This window comes from Myotis yumanensis, unplaced genomic scaffold (genome assembly GCF_028538775.1).
Source record: "Myotis yumanensis isolate MYYU_CA2020_CCGP unplaced genomic scaffold, mMyoYum1.0.hap1 SCAF_4, whole genome shotgun sequence".
Taxonomy (NCBI): Eukaryota; Metazoa; Chordata; class Mammalia; order Chiroptera; family Vespertilionidae; genus Myotis; species Myotis yumanensis.
In genome coordinates this window covers 78,669,292-78,682,087 of record NW_027223755.1, presented here as the reverse complement: position 1 = coordinate 78,682,087, position 12,796 = coordinate 78,669,292, and the positions used below count along the sequence as shown (strand labels likewise).

At 43.2% G+C, this 12,796-nt stretch overlaps 1 protein-coding gene across 1 annotated transcript in view; it reads right to left on the bottom strand.

Moving 5' to 3' along the window:
• The window catches only part of LOC139008876 (cytochrome P450 3A12-like), a 35,712-nt gene extending 25,531 nt beyond the window's left edge, over positions 1 to 10,181 (bottom strand). The window contains exons 1-4 of the mRNA XM_070412615.1: positions 10,031 to 10,181; positions 7,780 to 7,873; positions 5,109 to 5,161; positions 1,355 to 1,454 (exon numbers count right to left, since the gene is read on the bottom strand). Coding sequence (XP_070268716.1) covers positions 1,355 to 1,454; positions 5,109 to 5,161; positions 7,780 to 7,873; positions 10,031 to 10,101 — 318 coding nt within the window. The 5' untranslated portion in view covers positions 10,102 to 10,181. The remainder of the gene's footprint in view (positions 1 to 1,354; positions 1,455 to 5,108; positions 5,162 to 7,779; positions 7,874 to 10,030) is intronic.
• Positions 10,182 to 12,796: the final 2,615 nt, after the last annotated feature.

Genomic DNA, 12,796 nt, shown 5'->3' with positions numbered 1-12,796 from the left:
CTTGTGCATAGTACCAGCCCAGTTCCCTGCAGCTGTTCAGTGAGTGCTTAGTATCAGGGTGGCTGCCTGAAGGTCCAAACCATGCACCTTTGGAGAGATTAACAAACCCAAACTCCCTTGTAATCTGCTCCAGCCCAGCCCCTCCTAAATAGGACCTGCCCTTGTTTCCAACAAGTCCTGCAGTCCACTTCTCCTCAAGATACATATTGCCGGGGACCTGGCAGGTCAGAGCCTGTCCCTCCCACCTGCTGGTGCATGACACCAAGCTCAGACAACAGTCTTTTTGGCCAGTTCAAGCCTCCACCAGAAACATTAACTTTGTTCCACAGATAAACGAGCCTCACAAGCATGTGAGTGAGGTATGTGCCCGAGATCTGGAGTCCAGGTGGGTGTGCAGGTGGGGCTGCTTTAGTCTAACTGTAATGAGACATGCACAGATATCATGGTTTAGGAAGACAATACAAGAGCCATTCAGAGAGGAGGCCCTGTATTTCTGTGCTGGCCTGCTCTCCCTGCTTTCCTTCCCGCTGCCATTTCCTGCTCTGAAGCCCAAGACAGTCATTTTCTAGGCAAGTCTGCCACACACTCCCCCGAGCTGGGCATGAGCTGGTTCCTGGATCCTCCCCTTAGGAGGAATTGTATGTGTGTGTGTGTGTGTGGGGGGGGGGGGGGGGGGGGGTGATGGATGAATGATAGCCTTTTCACAAATGGTGTTGCAGCAAATAGACATCCATAGGGAAAAAAAGAACCTTGACCTACAGTTCACACCTTATGCAAAAATTAGAACAAGATGGATCACATACTTAAATGTACAAAATAAACCTATATAATATTTAGAGAAATAGAAGAAAATCTTTGGGGCCTAGGGCTATGAGAAGAGTTTTTGAACCTGGGCACAAAAAGGCAACCCATAAAAGGAAAAATTGAAAAATTGGCTTCATTAATTTAAAAAAATGTTTGCACTGCATAGGACTCTCATAAAGGAAAAGAAAAGCTACACACAGTGACAATAAAAGAATAATAAGAGGAAGACTTGTGGTGATGGAACAGTTCTGTCTTCATTGTGGTGGTAGTTACACAAATCTATATATGAGATAAAATTTTATAAGCAAGACACACACACACAAATGAGTGCAGATAAAACTGTCAAAATCTGAATAAGCTCTGTGGATAGCACCAATGTGAAATACCTGCTCTGATGTTGTGCTCTAGTTATATAAGACATCACTATTGGGAGAAACAGAATGAAGGGTACATGACATGGGACCTACATGGATATATTTTCTGACAACTTCCTGTTTATTATTTTTTCAATATTAAAAACAATTTGGTTTTAAAAGGAATGAATACTTACCCGCCGATTTGTGAAGACAGAATAACATTCTTTCACTAGGATTGCTTTGATCATGTCTGGATCTGTGATCGCCAACACAGGCCGCCGACCATCATAGAACCTAAATTGGGAAAAAAGAGCCGATTAAAATGAACAGGACAGCCCAGGTGGTGTGGCTCAGTGGTTGAGCGTCAACCTCTGAATCACGAGGTCAGGGTTCAATTCCTGGTTAGAGCACATGCCCGGGTTGCGGACTCGATACCCAGAAGGGTATGTGCAGGAGCCTGTGTTCAATGATTCTCATCATTGATATTTCTATCTCTCTCTCCCTCCTACTTTGTTGTTCTTTCTCAGGATTGCTGTGGCTATTCGGGGTCTTTTTTTTATTCCAGATGAAGTTTTGGAGAGTTTGTTCTAGGTCTTTGAAATATACCGTTGGTATTTTAATGGGGATTGCATTGAATCTGTCGATTTCTTTGGATAGTATGGACATTTTAATGATGTTGATTCTACCAATCTATGAACATGGTATGTTCTTCCAGTTGTTTATGTCTTCCTCTACCTCTCTTTTCAATGTCCTGTAGTTTTCCGAGTATAGGTCTTTCACCTCCTTAGTTAAGTTTATTCCTAAGTATCTTAATTTTTCTGGTGTAATGGCAAATGGTATTGTTTTTTAGTTTCTATTTCTGTGGGTTCATTATTGGTGTATAAAAAGGCATAGATTTCTGGGTATTAATTTTGTATCCTCTTACATTGCCAAATTCATTTATTCAGGTAGTGTTTTTGTGGGGATTTTCTATACCAGTCTTTATAAGTTTTTGTATGTTTCAAATATTTCATTATCAAATTATCAAAAAGAAAGTTAAGTTAGTAAATACATGAAGGCCAGTAAATTATCTCAGAACAGAAAAAAAAAAAACATAAACACCCAGTTACTTAAAAATATACTTTTGAGCCAAAACCGGTTTGGCTCAGTGGATAGTGCGTCGGCCTGAGGACTGAAGGGTCCCAGGTTCGATTCTGGACAAGGGCATGTACCTGGGTTGTGGGCACATCCCCAGTAGGAGATGTGCAGAAGGCAGCTGATCGATGTTTCTCTCTCATCGATGTTTCTAACTCTCTCTCTCCCTTCCTCTCTGTAAAAAATCAATTAAAAATATATTTTAAAAATATATATACTTTTGAAGAATATAAAAACATAAAAAATGCATATGACATAGTATTAGATGAAAAGTGTAGACATACTGATCACAAATACATGAAAATATGTCTGCGAATACAAAAGACTTGGAATGCTAAAAAAAGAGTAGAAATATGAGTGATTTCTTTGCCCTATTTTCTAAAATGTGTTTACTGGTTTATAATTGCTTAAAGGAAGTATTTTAACTATTAGAGAGAATTCCTTGCTTGGTAGAATCAAGTTTAGAAATATTTAAAACAATGGACAAAGAGAATAAAACATACAAAGGAGCATGCGCTATTCATTTAAAAATATTTTCTTTTCATTATATTCATTCTATCTGTGGGTCCTAAGTGGGTCTCAGGCCCCATGTAGGAGACATCAGCCAGCAGCAGGACCACTTTTAACACACACACCACACAAAGCTGACTCTTTATGGGATACATCCCAACCTGGCCATTTCCTGACTGGTTTACTATAAGTTGAATTACATGAGGTTTGCTAACGTTTAGTAACACTGACCTCTAGCATTTTATTTTTTACTATAAATCATTTCATTAGCTAGAATATAATGGGAAATTTTCCACAAGTCTTATCTATTCTTTCTTTGACTCCCTCAGAGGACTTTCTAACGGTTTTGTGATTCCATATAAAAATGGATGAGGACCCCTGCACTTAATTCCGCCCATTTCCAAAAAATCTTCTGAAGCTCAGAAGGCGTAAGTGGGTGTCAAGTACACTTAGTGTTGAAGCAGTGATATAAGTAATTGCGGCGGCACTTAGATTGGTCAGATTGATTGACTATATTCCTTGGATGATTCCCTTCTCCCCATCGTGTTTTTCAAAAACACCTGGGTGGAGAGACACAAGGTTTTGGGTAACCCTCTACATTTATGACCTCACACCAGCCTTAGAGTTTGTTACAATACAGGCAACATTCAGATTCTTGGGCCCCAGCCCTGACACTGCGGATTCCGTGTTGCTGGGCCCTAAGTGTGTATGTTTAACACACTCTCCAAGGTGGTTCTTATACACAGCCAAGCATGAGAACCACTTTCTTTCTTTAGAGGACGACATGCAGACCTCACAAGTGGTCAATGTTGGGAGGGCAGTTGGAGCTGGGCCAGTGGTGACCCAGTGCTGTGTGTTCCCTCTACTCCATGTAGCCTTTCTGGACCCTGCCAACTCCGTAGAACCTTATTGTTTCTGAGGATTTGAAGAGTATGAGAAAGTACTGAGAAGCAAAGCCTTTCCCCCCTTGCTTCTAGGACTCACCACCACGTTACACCTCTCCTGCGGCTCTCACCACACCTCCAGCAGCTCCGAGTGGGAACAGCCGCTGCAACTGGGCAAGACCACTTTGCAAAATCCTACATCTCTTCAAAGTCAGTAGAATAGGGTAGATAAAGCCACACTTGTATAAACTAAACCTCTATTGAGAAGTCTTGGCTTAAACATTTTTTAAAACCCAAACTCCAAACTTGTGAAGGAAGTAAAAACAAAACCAAGCAGATATGGTTTCCCATTCTGTTTACCTCCTAGACCCATGGTCGGCAAACCACGGCTTGCAAGCCACATGCAGCTCTTTGGCCCCTTGAGTGTGGCCACGAAGTTTCATTGCACTTTACGTGCACGCCCACACGTGGTATTTTGTGGAAGAGCCACACTCAAGGGGCTGCAGTTTGCTGACCACTGACCTAGACCCACAGCCCTTTTTCAAAAGGATATAACAAATCAAATTTAAAATGAAGAATTTTGAAAAAATAAAAATAAAAAAATAAAATAAAATGAAGAATTTTGGATTTTAATTAATAGTCAATCATGTGGGTAAGAGATTATGATAGACATTTATGAGGATAGTTTAGAAGGGTCTGCCCTGGCCAGGTGGCTCAGTTGGTTGGAGTGTTGTTCTCTACAACAAAAGGTTGTGGGTTTGATTTCTGGTCAGAACATGTGCAGGAGACCAATCAATAAAAACATAGCCTGAGGTTAGGATTTTATTAAAAGTTTGAAAGAAGGCCGAAACCGGTTTGGCTCAGTGGATAGAGCGTCGGCCTGAGGACTGAAGGGTCCCAGGTTCCATTCCGGTCAAGGGCATGTACCTGGGTTGCGGGCACATCCCCAGTAGGAGATGTGCAGGAGGCAGCTGATCGATGTTTCTCTCTCATCGATGTTTCTAACTCTCTATCTCTCTCCCTTCCTCTCTGTAAAAAATCAATAAAATATATTTAAAAATAAAAATAAATTTTAAAAAAGCTAAAAAAAAAAAGTTTGAAAGAAGAAGGGTCTGAAATAATGCATTTCATTCAATTAAAAATACCTAAGGAAAGAAAATTGGAGACGAGGGGAATAATGAGACACTGGACAGAAAGTGATGTCAGGAGTCCCTAGGCCATTAAAGTCTTGAGAGTATGATAACCTGCAACTCCCCATCTTGATTCCGAATGCAGCCTGGACACCTGGTGAAATCTGGGGTCCTAGAGGACAAGCCTCCAAAAGCTTTACAATAGGCTTTGAGCTGAGATTGTCCTCCACACCAGGGAGGCCCTCATCATAACAGCAAGTCTATCCAATGGGAGTTCCCCGAATACTCACCCCCACATGTTTCCATACTTTTTAAAACAGTCCATGTCAAAAGTCCCAAAACCCTGCAAGGAGAAACAAAATTAGATTATTAACCTAAATGTACTGAACTCTACTTCTAACTGGGACCAATATTACTCAAATCCCTTGAAATTAGGCTTACTGTCTTTCACAGGCAGATAGAAGGAAGCTCTTATGCAGAGGTGTCTTGGGGAACAGAGAGAAAATGGAGATGTTTGAAACGCAGAATTTAAAATCACTCTTGAGCCCTAACTGGTTTGGCTCAGTGGATAGAGCGTCAGCCTGCGGACTGAAAGGTCCCAGGTTTGATTCTGGTCAAGGGCCTGTACCTTGGTTGCGGGCACATCCCCAGTGGGGGGCATGCAGGAGGCAGCTAATCGATGTTTCTCTCTCCTCGATGTTTCTAACTCTATCCCTCTCCCTTCCTCTCTGTAAAAAAATCAATAAAATATATTTAAAAATAAATAAATAAAATCACTCTTGAATTTTCTCCAAGTAGTATTGACACTCGACTTACCCTTGTCTATGATACTAAGTAACTCCTTGTCTTTTTAAAGGGATTTTGTTGTGCATGTGTTGCCTCTAAAATCTCATAACCCCAGAATTATTACTTCCATAGACTCCAGAAGTGAAGCTGAGGGAGAGTAAAGTGACTTGCACACTCTTTGACCTCCTGGTCAAGCATCCTTTTCATTTATCTCATGAGCCCTAGCAGAATTAGGAAGTTTAAGACACCAGGGACCACTTTTAGTCTAGCAGGTGTAAACACGTCTAAGGCATCTTTGTTGAGTGAGAAGTGAGTGAGTGAGTGAATGACCGAGTGACTCGCTTTCCAGTTTTCTACCTCAACACAGAAAAGATTGGTAGATGTCACCGCTCCAGAAGGACAGAGCAAATTAAAACACGTTCTCTGTGTTTTCACTTCTGTAATTAAAAAACACATCTTCCTGTTGCTAAGTTTCAAATATTTGATATTTTAATTATGCAAAGGAAGGTCCCAGAAATGTGGGTCTTGAGGTACATCCATAAGGAGTTGATCTGGGGAAGGTAGACAGGAAATTATTGTCTTTTCAGTAGGGAAAGTTCTTAGACTAATAAAGGCATTGAGACCTCACCTGGGAGAATGAGCATCTGAGAATCAAGCCTCTCTCTTTCAGGAAAGAAAATCCGAGGCAGAGAGCAGCCTGCACAGAAGACTCTGCCCGCTGGCCTAATAAACATGAGCTCATAGCTTTCCGCTAAGGGTCAGGCCCTGGGCGAAGCATTAGGGCTGCATTAATCGCAAAGGCTCTGCCAAAATTAACAGTCCATGTGTCACCTAGGACATTCCATTCCGTTAATTTTAAAAATATATATTTTTTATTTATTTCAGAGAGGAAGAGAGGGGGAGAGAGAGAAATATCGATAATGAGAATCATTGATTAGCTGCCTCCTGCACGCCCCCTACTGGGGATAGAGCCCACAACCCAGGCATGTACCCTTGACCAGAATCGAACCTGGGACACTTCAGTCCACAGGCCAACGCCCTATCCACTGAGGCAAACCGGCCAGGGCCATTCAGTTACTTTAATTTTAAAATAGTTTTGTCAAATCATCTTTTTTCTAGTAATTTCATATAACTCTGCTTTTGGTTTAGTTTCTTTTTTTAAAAAAACCCCAACTTGGGCTGCCTAATACACTGAAATTTCAAAGCTATCCAAGAGGAGTCAAGAAAAGGCTACCTAGAGCCGTGGTGGGCAAACCACGGCTTGCGAGCCACATGCAGCTCTTTGGCCCCTTGAGTGTGGCTCTTCCACAAAATACCAGGTGTGGGCACGCACACATAGTGTGATTGAAACTTCGTGGCCCATGCGCAGAAGTCGGTATTTTGTGAAAGAGCCGGTATTTTGTGGAAGAGCCACACTCAAGGGGCCAAAGAGCCGCATGTGGCTCGCGAGCCGTGGTTTGCCGAGCCATAATTTGCCAACTCCGTAGGACCTTATTGATATAAGTAATTGTGGTGGCACTTAGATTGGTCAGATTGATTGACTAGGTCCTAGAGCAGTGATGGCAAACCTATGACACGCAATTTTTTGGTTGATTTTTTCTTTGATAAATGGCATTTAAATATATAAAATAAATATCAAAAATATAAATCTTTGTTTTACTATGGTTGCAAATATCAAAAAATTTCTATATGTGACATGGCACCAAATTAAAGTTAGGGTTTTTCAAAATGCTGGCACGCTGAGCTCAAAAGGTTCGCCATCACTGTCCTAGAGCGTATCCTGTGAACAGGAAAGTCTGACTCTAGCACTTCCGTCTTCATGGGACACTACCAGGCATCCCTTCATGCTTTTCTCCTAATCCTAAGTATGGTTATGTCTTCCTGGGAACCTGCACCTCCCAGAAAGAAAATGCTCCTCACGATGCTCACACGTTGGGACAAGGCGCGAGCTGGATCAGCTGAGAGCTCTGCTGCCCACTGAGCCAACCCCTGAGGCTCCTGACAGCGGACACTGACCCTGGGGTAAACCCGGCCTGCGCAGGGCGGGGCCTATGGTGCCCTTTCTGGAAAGTGTGAGACCTCAGAACTTCCTCCTGAGCAAGGCCCTTTTACTAGGGAACTCAGCTGCGATTTGGAACCATAAGAAGCAAAAGAAGAAGCGCAAACAGCACTCACCTTGCGGTAGCCCAGAACAGTTCCCATAAAAGGTAGGGGTGTCGGCCCAGGAATTCCCAGTTTCTTAAAAAGTCCATGTGTATAGGTCCCATATCTATAAAGTGAAAGAGAAAGCCAGGTTACAGAAGTATGGATTAGGTCCTGGGGCTGGCCAGTCAAGCTAGGGAATGAACATGTAGGTGATCAGTAGTAACAACAACTCCCACAGCAGTAGTTACCATGGCAAATCAATTAAACCCGTTTCTGCTTCTGAACTTTCAACATGTTACATAAACTCTCAACTGAGGCCAAGCAATTGAGTGAATGTGTCAGCAACATTGATCCCACCTAGTGCTCTGGTCTAGTGTCTAAACTCACATAGTTCCATATCAAGGCAGAAGGTGGGCTAAATTAACTTTTCTTTCCAGCTTCCTCTTTTTGGTAAAGAAATGCTGCTTTTGGTGCAAATAAAGGGGCTAACAGGAAAGCCAATCATTTTTATTGCATTTACATTGTGTTGCCCACAGAGGGCATTGTCTACTCCACAGCTACTCACCCATGGTACAGCTACTGAACCAGTGTCTTCTAAGACTACAATGTTGTTTGGTCAGTGGTGCCAGTGTCTAGTGACAGACCCAGACCACACAGTATGACTTTGCTGGTGTCCCTATCCCCAGGCTTCAAGCAGATGAGATGCCAACACTATTGCCCTCTTATTGACCTCCTGTGAGACCAGGACCAGGAGTATCTGGTAGGAATATTCTCCCAACCCATCCACACTGCTGCCTGGATGCCTCTCTTGTCATCACTGGCTCACAGTCTCGCTTACTCACCTGCACTGTGACATTAAAATAACTGGCTGGGTATATTTAAAAACATATGTATAATCTATGTCACAGAAGTATATATTTATACAATAGACTCGTATTCCTGATATTATTCTAGAAGTATGAGGTTAATTCCACACTTTTGCAGCCAAATATTCTGAACCAACAGCGCTTTTGTAATCCTTCAGAGAGAACATGCTAGAAAGAGTGTTATCTCACTAAAAAAATCTAGGATTACATAGAATGAAATTAAGCACTACCAATTAATTTTTAAATGTCATCAGACAGTATATATGTTGCCACAATAAACTGTATTTATAAAATTTCTTTCATAGAATTGAAACAAAGTATATATTTCCTCTATTCATGTCATCATGATTTCCTACTTTTAAAGAAAGTGAAATTGAGATAGAGATCAAATGGGACTTGGAGGGAGGCTTCCCTACCCATATATACAAAAGGACTCCTCCCCCAACCTGTTTCATGATGCCAGGAATCTCACGCTTGAAAGGATGCTAGATGGTTTGATTCATCCTCCTGTACTGTAACTTAATGGAAAAATATTTAAAGCCAAATTGGCTTTTGAGCTCATGCCTGTGTAGGCAGTTAGCAGATTTCATATTGGGGGAAAAATAAATCTCTATAATGATGCCAACCCTCCCCAAAGACTAGAAGAAAAAGGTGAAAGAAAAGAATACAATTTCAAGATTTCTGCTAAATTTCTTCTGCTCTAATGTTTTCTCACTTAGGGGTAACAGTTCTGCCTTTTACGGGGTGTGGGAACTAAGTCTTATGAGGAGAGTGTCAGGGGAGATACAGAAATGAGGAAAGAGCTAGTGTGAAGAGAAGGTGGGACAGTCTCCAGGCCTCCCACCCTGCCCCCTCCCCCAAAGTCTGGGGTGCACCCTCGTACATGCTGTAAATTATACCAGGCAGTGGGAGGGAGGAAGCAGGAACAAGCCTAGTGACACAAGGGCCATTCCTTGTACACATCTCTAGCAGCAGACACTGAACTGGAAAGGTGAGGATAATGAGACAAAACCCCAGGCCACTCCCTCCTGCCTCCAGGATCCCTGGAGCTTGGAAAGGAACAAGGAACCCACTGCACAAAAGTGAGCTGATTTTGATCTGCCTCTGCTGAATTCTGGTTGATTAGTCTCGGCCTCCCCGAACTGTCAGTCAATCAGAAAATCACCCCCAGGAGCAAGTAATGTCAGCAAACCCTCCAGACTACAGAAGCTGGGAGTTGGGTGAACATGAGATGTCTCTCCTTCAGTAGAACAGGGTAAGATCACTGATACCTCCTTTGGTGTTTGTGAACCCCACACTTAAGCAATTACCCCCCTGTTAACTGTTGGGTCTCCAAAATAGACAAGGGGAAGGGAGGCCCGATGAGCTGCCCAAGTCCAAGATTACAGAGGCCATGAGCCTGGACAGTAACTCACAGATAGAGGAGCACCAGGCTGATAGCCAGGAGAACCCAGGTTCCTGTGGAAAAGCTTGGGATCAGGTCCATGGCCACTTTCCTTCCAAGATTTTCTCTGAGTTTTCCTTGTGTTGGTGTGTGCTCTTCTTAGCAGGTCTGTAGGTTGAGAGTTTCCCTTCCCAATTCATGGATAGTGTGTGAGACTGGATGTTTATATACTGGGAGAGGGGGCGGGGCTTGAGCTTCAGCCAATAGGGCCATCTGTGCACGAACTGGCATGACCTCTCCAACTTGACAGTTGGCAAAGCACCATGGACACTCCCACTTTTATCTCCCTTGAGTTCATATTCTGTGGGAAATCAATAAACAGCTCTCTCCATTTTATCGGTAAGCCCAAAGGTTACAGAAACTCAAGTAAAGCCACTGGCATTGTATCTTTCAACTGCACTTGACTCCATGGCTGCTTGCACTAAAAAAATACTTGAAATCCTTTAAACCAGCAAGGTCTACAGATCTTTACCCATGAAGTTTCCTTTGCCAAGAAATCTCTCTGTGCACCTAGAAGGTTCCTACTCATCCTTCAAAATTCAGTTCAGACAGAACCCCTTCTATTGGAGTCTTTCCTAACCAACTTCCCTGAACAGATACCACCTCTTCCTCCTCTGGGCAACTTCTATTCTTTGCAGACAGTTTTATTATTGTCCTTGCAACGTATCCCACCATTCTTTTAACATTGTTTCTGGCACAAGCCAGTTTTGCTAAGTGGTTAGAGCCATGGTCGGCAAACTGCAGCTCTCGAGCCACATGCCGCTCTTTGGCCCCTTGAGGGTGGCTCTTCCTAAGCCTTAGGAGTACCCTAATTAAGTTAATAACAATGTACCTACCTATATAGTTTAAGTTTTAAAAATTTGTCTCTCAAAAGAAATTTTAATCGTTGTACTGTTGACATTTGGCTCTGTTGACTAATGAGTTTGCCGACCACTGGGTTAGAGCATCAGCCCTCAGAATAAGGGTCCAGGTTAATTCTGGGTTGGATTCTGGTCAAGGGCACGTCCCTCCGTTTGCAGGCTTCATCCCTGGCCCCAATTGGGGTGTGTGCGGGAGGCAACCAATGGATGTGTCTCTCTCACATTGATCTTTCTCTCTCTGTGTCTCTCCCCCTCCCTTCCATTCTCCCTAAAAATCAATGGGAAAAATATCCTCTTTGAGGATTAACAACAAGACAGACAAACAAACAAACAAAAAACTCATTGTTTCTGTAAATTATGACTTGTAAATTTAGATGTAGCTACATAAACAGCCTGTTTGCTTAAAGGATTCTAGGAGGAAAGGAAGCCTTGAGGCATTTCAGTTCCACATTTGCTCACTTTGGACCCTAAAATCAGGATAACAAAACCAGACCATCCCTTGACTGGCTCCAAGATGGTTATTGAGAAGACTGTGTTGACTCCCTCAACAGAGAGCCCACAGCTGGCTCCTTCTCTCCCTCTGGTTTCCTTTGTTCTGCTTTCCCCTTTCTGCTCATAAAAACCCCTGCCTGCCCTGAGATGTGAAGGTGGTCTTTGTGACATTAGTCCATTGTCTTCTCAGGCTGGCAACTCTTGAATAAATCAACTTTCCTTGCACCAGCCCTTGTCTCTTCATTCTTGGCTTTCAAGAGGCAGGCAGGTGAACCTGGATTCAATATCCACCTCTCTACTGTCCAGCATCACTGTTAGTCTCTACACAAAGTTCCCTTACCAGATAAGAGCTTCTCAAGGGCACATCCAGGGTACTATTTTTAAAGATATATATTTTATTGATTTTTTTACAGAGAGGAAGGGAGATGGATAGAGTTAGAAACATCAATCAGCTGCCTCCTGCACACCCCCTACTGGGGATGTGCCCGCAACCAAGGTACATGCCCTTGACTGGAATCGAACCTGGGACCCTTCAGTCTGCAGGCCAACACTCTATCCACTGAGACAAACCGGTTAGGGCCTGGGTATTATTTACCATTATGTCCCTAGTGCCTAGCAGAGCACTTTATGTATAGTGTGTATTGAGAAATGTTGGCAGAGTTGAGTTGGTAGAAGTAATATTGCTGGGTTCCCTGCATGTTCTTTCCTTGTGGCTCTTTGGTGACCACTCATCTTACTAGATGGTTAATACAACAAGAGGGCCTGGCTGTGCCTCAGCCATCATTGCTGTACATTCAGGCTGATCCCTGCCCCCGAAGGAGAGGCAGGACATGGTCAAGATGGTGATGGCTACACCAAGCTTATCAATTCATCCTACTTCCTGTCCCACCCCTCAGAGGGTCCTACAGTAGACAGGAAGTTAGACAGATTCATGACCAAAGAATGGCTCCCTCCCTCTGGAAAGACTGCAAGTCCAAGACCAATGGGTGTGAAGAGGAGAACAGCAGCTGGATGGCCAAGGGAATCCTGAACACCATAGCCACCACTGACACTGCAAATGTCCCTCTGGGCAGCACGCATTGCACAAGGACTCCAGAAACACGGCATGTGTTTTTCTCTGAGGCCAGTGGGGGTTAGAGAAGATGGCTTCCTTGTTTTTTGACTAGTGGGGGGTTTTCTAATGGCTGTGAAGAGCTGGTAGGTGTAGGGCTGCAATAGCGTCAGTGTCACCTGTGAACTTTCTGCCACATTCCTGATGCAAGAAATCCAAATACTGAGGGTCTGGAAATTCTACCAGCTCATTATCATCCCTCAGACCCATGTTCTGTGTCTGCTTGGCTGGAGAAACCATGGATTATGTCCAAAGGAAACCTTAAATGTTCTTA